This window comes from Leptonychotes weddellii, chromosome 5, assembly GCF_054177405.1.
Source record: "Leptonychotes weddellii isolate Sample4059 chromosome 5, ASM5417740v2, whole genome shotgun sequence".
NCBI lineage: Eukaryota > Metazoa > Chordata > Mammalia > Carnivora > Phocidae > Leptonychotes > Leptonychotes weddellii.
Window position 1 is genome coordinate 82,974,822 of NC_138373.1, and position 16,158 is coordinate 82,990,979.

The following is a 16,158-nucleotide window of genomic DNA, read 5'->3' on the forward strand; positions in this document are numbered from 1 at the left end:
AGGTATCATTGTGATTAGAACATTAACAGAAACAAAATTCAGCCACAGGCCCTAGCTTGGACAAACCACGCTGCTTCGAGGAAGTATTAAAAATGCACACAATCAATGGAGAGAAAATGCAAGATTGTGGGCTCTCATGACACCAGGGTGGAAGTGGAGCTCTGAGCCAAGGAAGAAGGACAACCTGCCAAGAGCCTAGTATTCTGTGAAGCTGGGCCTGTATTTCTCTGGGGAAGGAAGTGCTAGCTTTCTTAAAAATGGGGTTGAAAACTCTCCTGACTTTGCATTAGTTGAGCTGAGAGGTTTTTCCTTTCTCTGTGAAGTTATAATTCTATCCCCACACTTCCAGCTCTCCTTGCCTAGGAAAAGTATATATGAACCAACATGACTTCTGTGTTTTACTGACAACGTTCTCTTTTTTGCCACTTAGGCTTAAGTTGGTAATTATAAGAAGAACAGAGCATATGGGCATTTAATGTCCCCTCTTCTCTTCCCTATGTGTGTTGGCGGGGTGAGGGAGATAGCAGATATCTATGCTACTACATGTGATGTGAGCCTTTAAGATTCCTAATAGTCTCAATTCTTGAGTAAATTTAGGTCAAAACAATGGAATTTCAACTTTTACTTAATCTAAAATGTATCAAAGTGGAATATCATCCAGTTATGTTTGAAACCTACTCCTTGGATTGACCTTTTCTCATCTCATATTGCAGGAGGAATTCCAGCTCCTATATATTTTGGGGCTCTGATTGATAGAGCTTGTATGAAATGGTCAACCAGCAGCTGTGGGAAACAAGGGTCTTGCAGGATATATGATTCCATATTATATGGGTAAGTTGTCATAAATATATTTTATTAATTGATTTTTCCTTTGACTATATTCTTAAAAGATAAAAAGCTGTTTTCAGTATAATAATAATTATAGCCACCCTTTAATGAATTTTGCATTCAGTATTGTATCAGGCAACATGGTATCTCATTTTAATACTCTTAGAAACTGCAGGAGATGGATATTTTTCTCCTTTTTCCTTAAATATGAAGAAACAAAGACTCAAAGAGAATGAGTAACTTGTTCAAAATCATATAGCTAATAACAAAAAGATCTGGGATTTGTACCAAAATTTGTTTTGTTGTTTCTAAAATCTCTCCTAATACTAAAAAAACTATTCAATGACCTCTGGCTTCTCTAAGAAGACACAAAATGATGCTGGGGCTTTGGTTGTAGGTCAATGGGAAAAAAAGAAAAAAAAGTTTCTATATTTTTCTGTTCATAGGGAAATAACTGGATGGTTATCTAGAAAAGAAATACTTGCAAAGGTACCTTAACCTTAAAAAAATTAATTGGAGATTAATTAAACACACAAATTTACAATATGAAACTTCAAGTATTAGAAAAAATTGTGGCAGAAATACATTTAATTATCTAGGAAGTAGGAATGTGTTTCTCAGTATGACCCAAACCCCTAAAACCACGGTATAAAAAAAATGATTAAATATTTTTAAAACTCTGTGTCACAAAACTTAAGCAAAGTTCAAAGACAAAAGATAAACTGGAAAAAGAACTTGTAACTTACAACGAGACACAAGGCGAATGTCCTGAATATATAAAGAGCTCTTAAAAAAATAAACAATACCAGTGCTGGCAAGGATGTGGAACAACAAGAAATCATTTTCAGTGCTGGTAGGAATGCAAAATGATTCAGTCACTTTGGAAGAGTCTGACAGTTTCTGAAAAAACTAAACATAGGCTTGCTATATGGTCAAGTAATTGTGCTCCTAGGTGTTGACCCAAATAAGTTGAAAACTTATGCCCACACAAAAATCTGCACATGAATGTTTATAGCAACTTTATTTATAAACGTCAAAAAAAAAATGAAGCAACTAAAATGGTCTTCCATGGTAAATGGAAAACAAACTGTAATACATTCATACAACAGAATACTCTTCAACAATAAAAGGAAATGAGCTATCAAGCTACAGAAAGACAAGGCAGAATCTCAAATGCACATTGCTACATGAAGGAAAGCAGTCTGAAAAAGCTATATACTGTATGATTCCAACTAGATGACCTTCTGTCATGAAGTTTGCACCATTCCAACCAGCTACAAGTAACTAACATTCTTAGAACTCTTAACACTTTGAAGCTCACTCATGGCCCTTATCACTTTCCTTTTGGTTAGTTCTGTTCATCGCCTAAAGTACTTTGCAAGTAATTGCCTCAAGATTGTCTGAAGTGGAATTTTTAAAAAGAGCAGTGTGTTCCCCAATGAAGAAACAGCAAAAAGTTAAATAGTCATCTTATGATTTTTTTGGATTTAATATTTTGTGGTAACCAGATAGTTGTTGATTAATTTTATCTAACAAAGACAAATAATATAATCAATTCCTACTCCAAGGAGTGGAAATCTACATTATGATATCAATCCTAAATCTAAACCCAGTTTATTCAAGTTTTCTCAGCAACAGTCACATAACCAGAAGTGCATAGTAATTTTTCTATTTTCAATGGAAATTCTGAAAATTTAACATTGGGGTAGAACTACTTGACATAACCCAAGGATGAGACAAATATACTTGATGTTTTAAAATATTTCTTTTGTTATTTTTGGTACACCACAACCTTATGTTGTAATTTTAATAAATTAAACCTAAACAGCTCAAAATTATATAATTCCATTCACCTTCAATTAAATCTAATAATTGTTCAAGGTTTTTTGTTTTGTTTTGTTTTGTTTTGCATAAAGCTTTTCTACATTTAGTTAACAATGTCATTAGGCCATTGGATGCTTCCTAAGCTACTGGGTCAGTGGTTATCAATCTTTTTTGCTCTTTATAATCACCTGAGGAGCAAAAACTACAAATTTCTGTGTCCCATCTTCAGAAATTTTTATTTAATTGCTCAGGGGCTGTGTGGCCTGGGCATGGGATTTTTAAAATCTCCTTGGATGATTTTAATGTGCAACCAAAGCTAAGAACCACAAGAATTGACCATGTGTGCTAGGTAATTTAATATAGTTTCATTAAAACTTCCAGTAGGCCACATGACAGAAGTTGTGGACTGTATTTAGCCCGTAAACTAAACTTTGGCTCCTATCTGTATGGATTCAGTTTGGTGATCTCACAGTCAATTCATTTCCTTTATAATCTGTTTCCATTACACATGAACTAATCTGCCTTTGAGAAAGCTAAACATCCCAAATATACCTTACTTTTATGGAAAACATTGGGTAGATCATTAATCACCCTTAGTTTCTGTGGCTTAATATTCCTTTTAAAATAATTTAAAATCCCCCTCTGTGTCAATAAAATAAATTATTAGAATTGCTACCTTAATATTATTATGTATAATTTCAAACATCATTTTTTTTTAAGATTTTCTGCATACTGGAGAGCAACACTATAAATTGTTCCAAATACTTTAACATGAAAATTGAGTTTTTTCTCTTTTCACAGAAATACCTTCACGGGCTTGACTGAGAGCTTAAGATTTTCAGCACTTATTTTATTTGTTGTATTAATTTCCACTATGAAGAAAATATATCAAGGAAAAGATACCAAGGCATCAGAAAATGGAAGAAAAGATACAAATGAAGCAAACTTAGAATCCTTAAATAATGATGGATATTTTGTACCTTCTGCCAAAACAGACAATGAAACACATATGTAAGGGGAGAAAAAAAAATTAGGTTGTTGTGTTGTAAACCAACATTGTATTAATTTAGTAAGATGGTATTTTGAGCAGTTCCTGGTCTTTCACTAACAGTTCTCCCACACTTATGATGGTACAGTAAATCACCTATGAATTTATAATAATGAAATAGACTATAAATGAAATGACAGTATACATTGCTTAGGGTATGGCTATGCATTTGAGGTGAAGATTAAGACACATGATCCATACACATTTAAAGTGAGAACTATGGTCAGTATATAATAAAAGAAAAAATATTTGCTCAAGTAATTATAACTCAATAAAACCACTGACTAGAAAATAGAGGGGGAATGGGAGGAGAGAAATTAATAAACTAAATAAGGAGAGAAGCCTAATACCTTTTTTAAGCCAGTTTGGCCCATGTTACTCAAACATGAAGTTAGTATGATAGAACCTTAATACTATGATGACATTTGTCATTCATGTATTAAGTCATGTCTTTCACAGACCTTATTAATTTATAATTTGAAATTGCATTCAACTAGAGGCCCATGATGCATCTTCTTCCAACCTTCCATTAAAATACTGTTGGAGAAATAGAGATAATTCAGAATTTGCAAGCTATGATTGTCAAACAACATATTACGGAATGTGTTAAGTTTCTTTCAGGACCATGGAAGTGGATTAAGAAAACTGACATTAACTTGAGAAAGCAAAGCCCATTTAAAAGATGTCTGCTCCCTGGAAGACATGGTGTCTGTACGAGATAATTTACCAGCTGTTTCTCAATTGCATATTTGTGTGTGTGTATGTGTTGTTTTTGGTGCACCAAGAGACAGCTTTCACATCCCCACAAATAGGACAAGAGGAGAGTGGATGAGAACAAATATTTGAATATTGTATTTGTTAGATAACAACTCAGCTTTATACTGAATGCTAAAACTTGTAGTTTTTATACTCATTAGGTTAAAAGACACTTTCTGGCATTAGAATAACCTGTGAAACTTTTTGTTTTAAAAGAAACCAGTTGTGCACCCAACCCAGAGATTCTGATTCAAAACATTTGTCATGCAGCCTGGACATCTCCTTAAAAAAAAAAAAAAAATCTGTATAGTGCCCCTGATAAAGAGATACAGAAAAGAAAGCCACAAGATAGGAGAAGATATTATTGAGTATAGCAAAGTCACAAAATATGAATGCTTGCTAGAATCTGAGAATTAGCTTAGATGTTACATATATTAAACTATTCTCAAGCTGTAGCCCTGAGAAAGGATTCATTACTCCGCAAGCAGAGATTTGGAAAAACCACCAACATGCTAGGTTACTATGTTACAAGTCTGATGAGCTCTTATCTCAGAAAATAGAGAAAAATTTGAAGCTGTTTTTTAAAACATTGCAAAAAAAAAAAGGTAACATCTTGAATATTTATCTATTCAACAATTATTGAGTATCAAATATCTTTCAGGCAAAATGAAATATAGTAAAGAAAACAAAGGATGTTATCTCATGGAGCTTACACTTTAAAGGAAAGAACATTAAATTAAATAATTAAATGTTATAAAATGATACAAATTAAAAGAATAAATTTATATTTTTAAATGTGATATGTATGGTGAAGGAAAAGAACATTAAAACATATGCCTCAGATTATTTGATCTACTTCAGAATCCAAGAATCCAGAACAAATATTAATCCTTAATTCAATGGCATTTATTAAACAGGTATACAAATCCTAGGGGGAAACAAAAGGGGGGTGGGTGTTCAACAGACATATGAGTAAGATAAAGAAAGTTTTCAAGGATGCAAAACAATACAAGAGTGTAATTAAAACACACATTGGATAAGGTTAAAAGAAGACAATGGCCAAAAAAAAAATCAATGATAAAGAGGTTACATTTGGAAATCTGAAAATGTGGAGGAAGAAGATAAAGAAACAAATTATGAAATAGGTAGACAATTTAGAGGACAAACTAAAGCACCAAACTAGGAAATCTGATATTTTTGAAGAGGAAATCAGATTTAGAAAAGAAGCAGTAAAGATTTAGTTGCAGAATGCCTTCCTGCTATGAAGAAAGACTTGAGTATACAGCCTGAAGACTATTTGCACCATGTCTTCATATTCCCATCCATTTTCATGCAGTGGGCCTTTGACTATGATGTTTCTTCCTCCTGAAATGCTCTTTTTTCCACTGAATTAACTGCTTCTCAGCATTCAGATATAGGCTCAATCACCATTCCTTCAATGTCTCTGATTTCTTCACTGCTTAAAAATCCTCCAGTTATATTTGAAGCAACATAGCACTTAGCAAAATAGTAATTCTATATTTATTTGTGATTATTTGTTAACTATTGGTCTTGCCCACCAGTCATAAGCTCTAGGAAGGTAGAAACAACACATTTTACCTATTTTATTCCCTGAATTCAGCTTGGTGGCTGACACAGAGCAGATGCTTTATCAATTATTTTGAATGAATGAATGAAAGAATGAATAAGTGAACTCCAAAAATTCCAGTCATAAAATTATGAATGTTATAAATAAGAACTGAAAACAACATGCATGCAAACATTTTAAGGCTGCATTAAGGTAATTGGATAGACAGTGAGGGCTTCAGATGTTTTGAAGATTGTCTTCACTATTTTAAAATGAAAAAACACATTTTAAAATGTTAAAAAGTGTCTTTTGACTGCCATCTATGTGCTAAGCACAGGAAATAAAAGCATTTATGAAACAGAGTCTTTGTTCTTTGGGATCCCACAAAAGTGGTGGAAAAATAGGCATTTAAACATATACACTATAATAAATACTATTATAGAATAAAAATGTCCATGTCTCTCCACCGGGACCATCCCCATTTCCTTGTTTCAATCTCAACATCTGTATTTCTGGAGATTTTACCAAAACAAAATTAATGAGAATTAATTATAAAAGAAATCCAATTTGAAGATCATTATGCAAGCGGTGTACTTTTAGCAACACTGTGGAGCATTCCTGACCACTAACCCATAGATAGATCTTTTACTTTAAACCAGTCTCCAATGTTAAACTCGAGGTTGCCCCAAATTCTGTCATTAGAAGTCTATTCTTTTGAACTAAAACTTTGTCTCCTTTGAATTGTAAGAGATTACATATTATCAGTCATTTTACAGTGTGAGTGAAATTCCAATCTTTTTTAAGAATCAGGTTTTTGATAGTGGAAATGAAGAACATGAATATTCAGAGAATAAGAGAAAAGGTCACAGGAAAGCAAGATTATAAACACCAAAATATCTTTTGTCTCTGTGTAGGATTGATATTAATAATGGTTCTATACATTTAAACTTTATGCAAAAATTTTACTTTAGTCACATTCATTTAAAAATGTCTTTTTTTTTTTTTTTAAAGAGAGAGGGAGTGAGCAGGGGGAGGAGCAGAGGGAAAGGGGAAAGAGAATTCCAACCAGACTCCACACTGAGTACGGAGCCAGAAGCGGGGCTTGATCTCATTACTCTGAGATCATGACCTGAGCCAAAATAAAGAGTAGGATGCTTAACTGACTGAGCCACCCAGATGCCCCTAAAAATTGTCTTCATTTGTTTAATAATCCTGTCTAATCATTTGTCTAATTAATCTGTTCAGTATCTGAGCTTGATTCTGAGATTGATTTGTCTATTCAGACTATGTTTTGTTTGGTTTTGTTGTGTCTCATAATTTTTTGTTGAAGACCATAAATGTAATATAGGACAGTCAATACTGAGGTAAATATTTTCTACATCTGTAAATGAGTGCATCTTTCCTTCTGGTAGGACTGTAGGGTGGGGTTTGTATAAAGAGAGCTGGGTTTGAAGTTTGTTGTTGCTATAGTTACCCTCAATGTACAAAGGGCTTCAAATTCCTCTAGGGAAATCTTGTGTTTAGAGTTCTACTCCCTATATAGATTTGGTTCTTCCTTTGCCCTGTTACCCCGAAACAATCAGTCTCTTGCAGGTCTCCCAGCTATATTCCACTCTTACTTTTACCAGATGCTTTTTACCATGGCGAGGGTGAGGAGAGAGACTGAGGCAGGTTCTGTGAACCTGGGTCTTGGGGGTGACTTGCCCCTCCCACAGGAGTGAAACTTGTCTTTCTTGCTTCCCTTCCCAACTGCAGGAGTTTTCATCAGTACCCCTAAGCTACAGTTTTCGTTGCCCTTCCCCACTGGAGAGAAAGGCTGTTGTTACTTAGAGGAAGAAGGGGATACTCAGGTAGAATTTGAACAGTGGCTACTGTTCTCCCCTAGCCAGCACCATTGGTGCTTTTTCAAGATTCTCTCTAATCTTCTCTGACACTGCCTGGTGGGGCTCGTGGAGGAATCACCTGCAAGAGGTGTAAACCCCCTTCTGTCAGCCACCTTCACATGCCAACCCACACTTGATCTTTAGCTACTCATTAAACATTTCTAGCTGTATCATTTTACTAACTTATATGGCATTGAGTGGCTTCTGCCCCAAGCGAGTAAATATTCAAATTCTGTTTCTTCCCGAAGGAGCCTCTCCTCCAGGTTTCCAGTTAGCTGCTTGTCCAATAATATTGGTTCATTGATGGGTTTGAGAAAAGTTATGATTTGCATTTTCTAATTTTACGGTTGTGGGTACAACACCTTTCCTGCTCTGTGCATGCCTGAAATGAAACTGGAAGTCTCACTTTTATTCCTTTCACATAAAAGAAAATGTGTTTCAATTAACTATGAATTTTCAAGACCGCTTGGATTATTTGAGAGTATTTCTCTTCCTTTTCTTCATGTGATTCTAGTCAATAGATTCTCCAATAACTAGTAACTTATCTACTTGGTAAACAATTCTCAGCACATCTACCATCCTGAGATGTATCTTTTCTAAAGTAACTCATTCCAGCCCAAGTCATCAGGCAATAAGGCATTTATTTTGTTTCTATTGAGCTCCTTCTATCTTCTCAGTTAATTTTTTTTTCTTTTAAAGACTGGAATTAAAAAAAAAAATAGGGCCTGATTTTATTAACTCAAATATTTACCCCTAGCACCTATGCATAAAGAGTTCTAGTAATGTTGTCCTAGCCGTATCTCCCATATTCTTAATATGATCTTTTCATTAATAGGAGGTCTCTAAACAATTGATAAGGAAAATAAAAGTGCCATTAAGGATGAAGGTGGAAGAAAAGGTGTAATCTTGCAAATACATCTGATATTTTGAATGAGTGCACAAATATATCCAATGTGGTCAACTTGTTAGAAGTTATTAGGTGTATACTACACTAGGCCTGCAAGTGATTTTTCTTCCATGTCTAAAAGAAACATACAGAATTAAGAAAACAATGAGGTTTTCCACTTATGTGAAAGCCACCTAAGTATCTTTTCTACACATTAGCCTATTCTAAGAAACTTAGAACAATAGGTATATCTTTACTGATAGGAAGAATGTATCTCTTTCTCTCCTCCCCACCCCCCGCCCGCTGCCATCCTTTCCTCCCTGTCAAGTAAATTATGTCACTGTCATTTACTTATCAAAAATGATATTGGTGAAAGAATTTTGAATGTACCAAGCTTGACATGTCATTGGGATCAGTTAAATTATAATTTTATTTGGAAGTTGACTTCAACAGGAATTATACACATCTCAGTGCTACAAGAGTCTTGTGATTTTCTTTTATTTTGTTTTTAAGTAACATTTGTTTAAATTTTTCTTAGGGCCAATTGCAAAAAGATTTTATACTTAGCCTTTATCACCCACCAGGCTTTACTTCAATAGCACTGTTTCTAACAGATCTTTCTAACTACTTGGGCCATTTCTATAATTTGTGTCTTATATGCGTTGTGTATATACATATATTAGCGGGCTGTAACATTGAGAAAAAGTAGAAGTAAAGTAAATGCATTGGTTAAAAACATAAAAACAATCTATTCAGACAGTTGTTTGTTGGATCCACAAATCTCTTGAGTAATAAATTTAAAAATTAGATACACAAATCATAAATTTTAAAATCACTTCCAGGATCTCCTGTGTTTGCTATACGGTTGAACAAGCTGAAAAACATTTTAAATATTTAGTCAATAAAATAAACTCTTTGTGTCTATCTAGAGCAGGAGATAATATGAAATAAGTTTCAAGGCCACAATATTCTGTAATAGCATTTATTAATATAACCCTAGATATATGTAAACTTAGTGTGAAAATATAATTGGCAATATGCATCTACTCTCTAAATATATGTTATTCCAATATAATATTCACTTTTCAAAATTTATCAAATTTTCAATTGTGTTTTTCCCCTTTTCTCTTCCCATCCCATCCGTTCCCTTCCCTTCTCTTTTCTTTCTTTAGTCTTGTCTTTTTTCTAACTGAATAATTCAATCCTGAGCCATTAGATGGGGCCAAGCAAGTAGATATGTAGGTAGATGGGGGAAACGGTTAGCTATTGAGGGGAACTACATACAGGGAACTGAGTAGCATGTGAAAGCCCAAGAGCTCAAGCAGTGTTAAGATAATGTGCGTAAGAGGGATAGATCAGCATGGGTGCCAGAATCCAAGGAAGGATTATTGGTCAGGATTCTCCAGAGGAACAAAATCAATAGAATATGCATAGATATTAGGCAAGCAATTTTGAGACCCAAGAAGAATTTATTCTGCAGTTTGAGTCCAGAGACAGTTTGCTGGCAGAATTTCCTCTTCTAAAAACTGGTTAAGAGTTTAGTCTAAACTAAAAAGAGTTTAGTCTTTTGTTATTAAAGCCTTCAACTGGTAGGATGAAGCTCACCCACACCATGGAAGAAAATCTACTTTACTCAAAGTCTACTGGTTTATATATTAATCGCATCTAAAAAATACCTTCACAGAAACATCTAGAATAATGTTTGGCCAAATATGTGGATACTGTGGCCTAGCCACATTGACATATAACATTAACCAACACAGGGATAAAGAGGGCAATAATACATGGGGCATTCTGGCATGGGTGTCAGAACCTGAACAGGGAGAGGAAGACATCTCTGTGGGAGGAAGCAGGACAGAGGTCTGATGTGAGGTGTTGGAACTTCAGAAGTGTTTCCAAGTAGGAGAGCAATCCAGTACATAGTATTGGATTCTGAATGAAGAAAGCATCCACAAGGGAGAGAGAGAGAGTGGCACCAGCAAGTGCCAGGAAGAGTGGGTGGCACCCGGGATGGGAGATTGGTGGCCAATGCCACATTGCCTTAATTACTTTAGTTTTATAGATTTTAATATCTGGTGGTGAGCTTCTCCATCTCCCTTCTTCTTCAAGATTGCATTGGCCCTTTATATTTCCATGTAAAGGTCAAAAAATCTTGGCAATATCCTCATTTCAAAAAGTGCTGGGATTTTGTTTGAGATTTCACTGAATCTGTAGATAAATTTCAGAAGAACTGACATCCTTACAATATTAAATCTTTTACCCAATAAACATGATATAAGTCTTAATTTCTCTGGATACTCTTGTGTAGTTTTGAGGGTAGAGGTCTTGGATACTTGCTGTGAGATTTATTCCTAGGATTCAACTGTGTGGTTTTTTTGGATGCTATACTACATAGTATGCTTTACCAATATCATTTCCTAACTGCAATTGATATATGAAAAGCTGCATTTGATTTTGTGTGTCCAGAGATTTGTTAAAATTCACTTATTAGTTTGGACAGTTTATCTGTAGTAACTTTTGGATTTTCTGCTTACACAACTTGTCACTGATGATTTATTTTTTCTTTTCTTATCCTTACAAATTTTGATTCTTTTTTTCCCCTCCTATTTCCCTGACAAGGACATTGGGTATAATGTTAAATAGAAATGATGATAACAAGCATTATCTTCTCACTCCCAACCTCAGCAGGAAAGCTTTAATATTTCTTATTTAACTATAATGTTTGCAGTAGTTTTTTTTTTCATGATTGTGTCCTGAAGCATATGACATCAAATTTGTTGTAGTTTTTTTCTCATTCTAAATATCCCCTTTTAACCTCATTTTGTATTCATAATTTTGAATTTTTTTTTCTTATATAAGCTCTCCTCTCAAGTTTTGGAAGCTTAATACTCCACAAAACTTAGCCCTGACCCTGCTTGTGCAGGTGTTCAGCACCACATCAGGTCACCAGGCTCTAGCTATCTTTCTGCTCCACCTTCCTCAAATGTTGTCTTCATTCCTGTGCCTGTTGCCTCTTGGTTGCAAGAAGGCTGCTGCTTCTCAAGGTCTAATATCCATAGTTCAGGAAGGAAAGAAAAAAGAGCAGAACATATATTCTCAGAAAACTTTTTCTTTCTCTTCTCTTCCTTTTCTTTCTTTTCTTTTCTTTCTTTCTTTCTTTTTTTTTTTTTTTTGTTGTTGTTGTTGGAAAGAGATTACCAATTAGCAAGCTTCTGCCAATATATCTGTAGTTCGCAGTAAAGGACATATTCTTACATTTGTTTGCTTTTATTCTTCCCTCAATTAGGACTGGATTTTTTTTCTTTCTCTCTCTTTTTTAAAATATTTTATTTATTTATTTGACACACACACAGAAAGAGATAGAGAGAGAGAGCACAAGCAGGGGGAATGGCAGGCAGTGGGAGAGGGAGAAGCAGGCTCCCCGCTGAGCAAGGAGCCCAATTCAGGACTCAATGCCAGGACCCTGGGATCATGACCTGAGCTGAAGGCAGACGCTTAACCAATTGAGCCACCCAGGCGCCCCTAAGATTATTTCTTTATTACTATAATTTGCAAATTTAATTACAATACATCTTGGTGTTGGCCTGCTTTTGTTGATTTTGATGGGAATTCTCTGTTTCCTGGATCTGGATGTCTGTTTCCTTCCCCAGATTAGGGAAGTTTTCAGCTATTATTTCCTCAAATAAATTTTCTGCACCCTTTTCTCTTTCTTCTTCTGGGACTCCTATAATATGAATGTTATTATGTTTGATGGAGTCCCTGAGTTCCCTAAGTGTATTCTCGTGTTCCATAACTCTTCTTTCTCTCTTTTGTTCAGCTTCATATTGTCCATTAATTTGTCTTCTAGGTCACTAATTTATTCCTGTTTCTTCCAGCCTGCTGTTCATTGCCTCAAGGCTGTTTCCAATCTTGTTTATGGCATTCTTCATCTCTGATTCTTTTTTAACTCTTTTATCTCTGTTGTAAGGGTCTTACTGATGTCTTCTATTCTTTTCTCAAGCCAAGTGATTATCCTTATGATTATTGCTTTGAATTCTCCATCAGGCATGTTACTTATATCTGTTTCACTTAGATCTCTGACCATGGCCTTACATTGTTCTTTCATTTGGGATATAATCCTCCGTCTTCGCATTTTGTCTAAGTTTCTGCCGCCTTCTCTGCATTTGAAAAGCCAGTTATGGTCTCCTCATTCTGAAAATAATGGCCTAATGAAGAGGTCATGAGGTGCCCAGAGCCTTGTGCTTTGGGGAGTGTCTCAGGTATGTGCTGCATATACTCTGCTCTTGTGTTTTGGCTGCTCTATCCTTCAGGCCAATTGTTTGCAGAGGTTCTCCTTGCCTATTGTGGGCAGTTTTTGGTCCCTGGCCAGAATATGGCAAGTTTTAACTAGGTGTGCTCTGGTCTGCTTGTGAAATGAGACCTGACACAAACTCCACAATAACTGGGTCCCTGCAGAACTCTCTGGTCAGGGGATGTGGTGTGGGCAGGGGTTTGTGCTTGTCTTCTGGGGGGAGGGGCCTGCTGCCCTGGGACTGAGGCAAGTTTGAGAAAAGCAGTCCTGCCAGAGAGCAGGGGGGTAGGGCTTGGTGTTAGCACACGAGGCAGCCAGTGGTCCCCCTGAACTGGCCTCCTGCAGTGGTTCTGTGTTTATGCTGAGGGGTGGGGGAGGGAAATGGTGCCAGCCAACACCTTTGCTCCCAGAGAGGCAACTCCATGAATGTTGCCTCTCAGGGACAACCTCTGAGAAGAGCAAATCATTTTCCCACTGTGTGCCTCAGGTGCTCTTTAGATCACTGTTTCCACACTGTCTGAGTATTGTTTACCTACCTTCTCTCCAGGAGCAGTACAGTAGTGCCCTCAGGGCTCTATCCCAGCCAAACCCGCTGACCTTTAAAACTCCAGTCTTCAAGCCCTGCTGGTTGCAAAAACTCACAGAATTTAGCCTCATTTTCCAAGCCAGTGGCTTTGGGAAAACATTTTCCTTGTGCATCCATCCCCCTGTTCAATCCTCTCAATCTCGCCCTTCTCTGAGAACATGGCTCCTTATCCCTCTGCAGCACCTGAGATCTGTTTCTCCGCTAAATTCCATCTCTGCACTTCCTACCTTCTTTGATGTGGCCTCTTCTCTACCTTTAGTTGTGGAGTTTGTTCTATTTGTCTTCAGGCCAATTTCTGGAGTATTTAGGATGATTTGCTAGTTATCTAGCTGTGTTCATGGGATAAGATGAGCCAAAGGTTTCCTCCTCTGCCACCATCTTCCTCTCCTCACCCCAAAAGCTGCTTATGTGGTGCTGTTTCCTTTTTCTCACAAGTCTCTGGAAATAGGGTAAGTTCTTGTTCCTCCTTTTAGCTTCCAGGTGATTCTTCCCATTTCCTCCCCACCAACTCCAAATTTCCTGTCGTCAGATTCTAACACTCAACTGTACCTCACTGCTGCAATCACACCTACCCTGAGTTACAGTCCTCATTTCCAATGATTAGCTCTTCTCTCATGTTTCAACAATACTCCTGTCTTGAGTCATGGTTATTTTTTTTTTAATTTTTTATTCTTATGTTAATCCCCATACATAACATCATTAGTTTTAGATGTAGTGTTCCATGATTCATTGTTTGTGCATAACACCCAGTGCTCCATGCAGAATGTGCCCTCCTCAATACCCATCACCAGGCTAACCCATCCTCCCACCCCCCTCCCCTCTAGAACCCTCAGTTTGTTTTTCAGAGTCCATCGTCTCTCATGGTTCGTCTACCCCTCCAATTTCCCCCCCTTCATTCTTCCCCTCCTGCTACTTTCTTCTTTTTCTTCTTCTTCTTTTTTTTTTTTCTTAACATATATTGCATTATTTGTTTCAGAGGTACAGATCTGAGATTCAACAGTCTTGCACAATTCACAGCGCTTACCAGAGCACATACCCTCCCCAGTGTCTATCACCCAGTCACCCCATCCCTCCCACCCCACTCCCCACTCCAGCAACCCTCAGTTTGTTTCCTGCGATTAAGAATTCCTCATATCAGTGAGATCATATGATACATGTCTTTCTCTGTTGAGTCATGGTTATTTTTAATATAACCAGAAATGAAATCTCAAACTCCACAATTCCAAAACTTAACTCTTATAGACTTGACCTACCCAGTCTTTCTCCTCTCAGTTGCCTTCTTCTCATATGACACATCTAATCATTCAGGAAATCGTATTAGTCTTCAAAATATCTTTAAGCAGTCTTTCAATTAACTGGTCTATTTTCTGTGCAGCTACCAATTTTTTTGGTGGTATTTGAACTTGCAACTCAGAGGCTCCTACCTACATCCCAGGGTCCTTGTGACTGCATTCTAGATTATACCTTCTTCCACTCTTCTATCCCTGGAGGAATTCACATTCCCTTTATATTACACATATATAACCATAGTATATTAATACCCACTTCACCCACCCTCCATTCCTGTAATCTCCTCACCATTATGGATTTATATAATGATTTATGTATTGACTATTATTTAAGTGGGCTGGAGAGTATGGAGAGAAAATAAGAATTAGATAAATATGGTTCCTTATTCTACTCCCTTGAACCAGAAACCCCATATCATCAATAGGGCCTCTTGTCTTTTAAAATTCTTTCATCCTTTTACTGAATCCATAAATGACAAAATAATAATAGGAGTACATTTATTTTTTTATTTTTTTTTAAAGATTTTATTTATTTATTCATGAGAGACAGAGAGAGAAAGAGAAGCCCAGGGAGAAGCAGGCTTCCCGCTGAGCAGAGAGCCCAATGCGGGGCTCGATCCCAGGACCCTAGGATCATGACCTGAGCCTAAGGCAGACGCTTAACCATCTGAGCCACCCAGGCGCCCCAATAATATGAGTACATTTAGTTTTAAATGTGTATCTTGAATTTTATTAATATAACAGAATCTACTTTTTTAAAGCCTCATCCTCGGGGCACCTGGGTGTCTCAGTCATTAAGCGTCTGCCTTCTGCTCAGGTCATGATCCCAGGGTCCTGGGATCGAGCCCTGCATCGGGCTCTCTGCTCAGCGGGAAGCCTGCTTCTCCCTCTCCCACTCCCCCTGCTTGTGTTCCCTCTCTCTCTGTGTCTTTCTCTGTCAAATAAATAAATAAAATCTTAAAAAAAAATAAAGCATCAGTCTCTAAGATGAATTATGGAAAATTAGTATTTGTGTTCTAACTTTGGACACCATGGGTAGGATAAACATTGATCTTAGAAGATCTCCTAAATTTGGGTAAATGTTTCTTTGACAATATCTGACAGTACAGTGTTTTTCTAATATCATCCTTTCATCTTTTGACTCAGACACTTGTTTTTCAGAGTTTAGTCACCAGGTTTGAATTGCTAAAAAAAAAAAAA

At 36.5% G+C, this 16,158-nt stretch overlaps 1 protein-coding gene across 1 annotated transcript in view; it reads left to right on the plus strand.

Annotated features, from left to right (window-relative positions):
• Positions 1–6,381, plus strand: part of LOC102732130 (solute carrier organic anion transporter family member 1B3) — a 104,739-nt gene extending 98,358 nt beyond the window's left edge. Inside the window, exons 16-17 of the mRNA XM_081821316.1 lie at positions 714–831; positions 3,454–6,381. Coding sequence (XP_081677442.1) covers positions 714–831; positions 3,454–3,667 — 332 coding nt within the window. The 3' untranslated portion in view covers positions 3,668–6,381. The remainder of the gene's footprint in view (positions 1–713; positions 832–3,453) is intronic.
• The last annotated feature ends 9,777 nt before the right edge of the window (positions 6,382–16,158 follow it).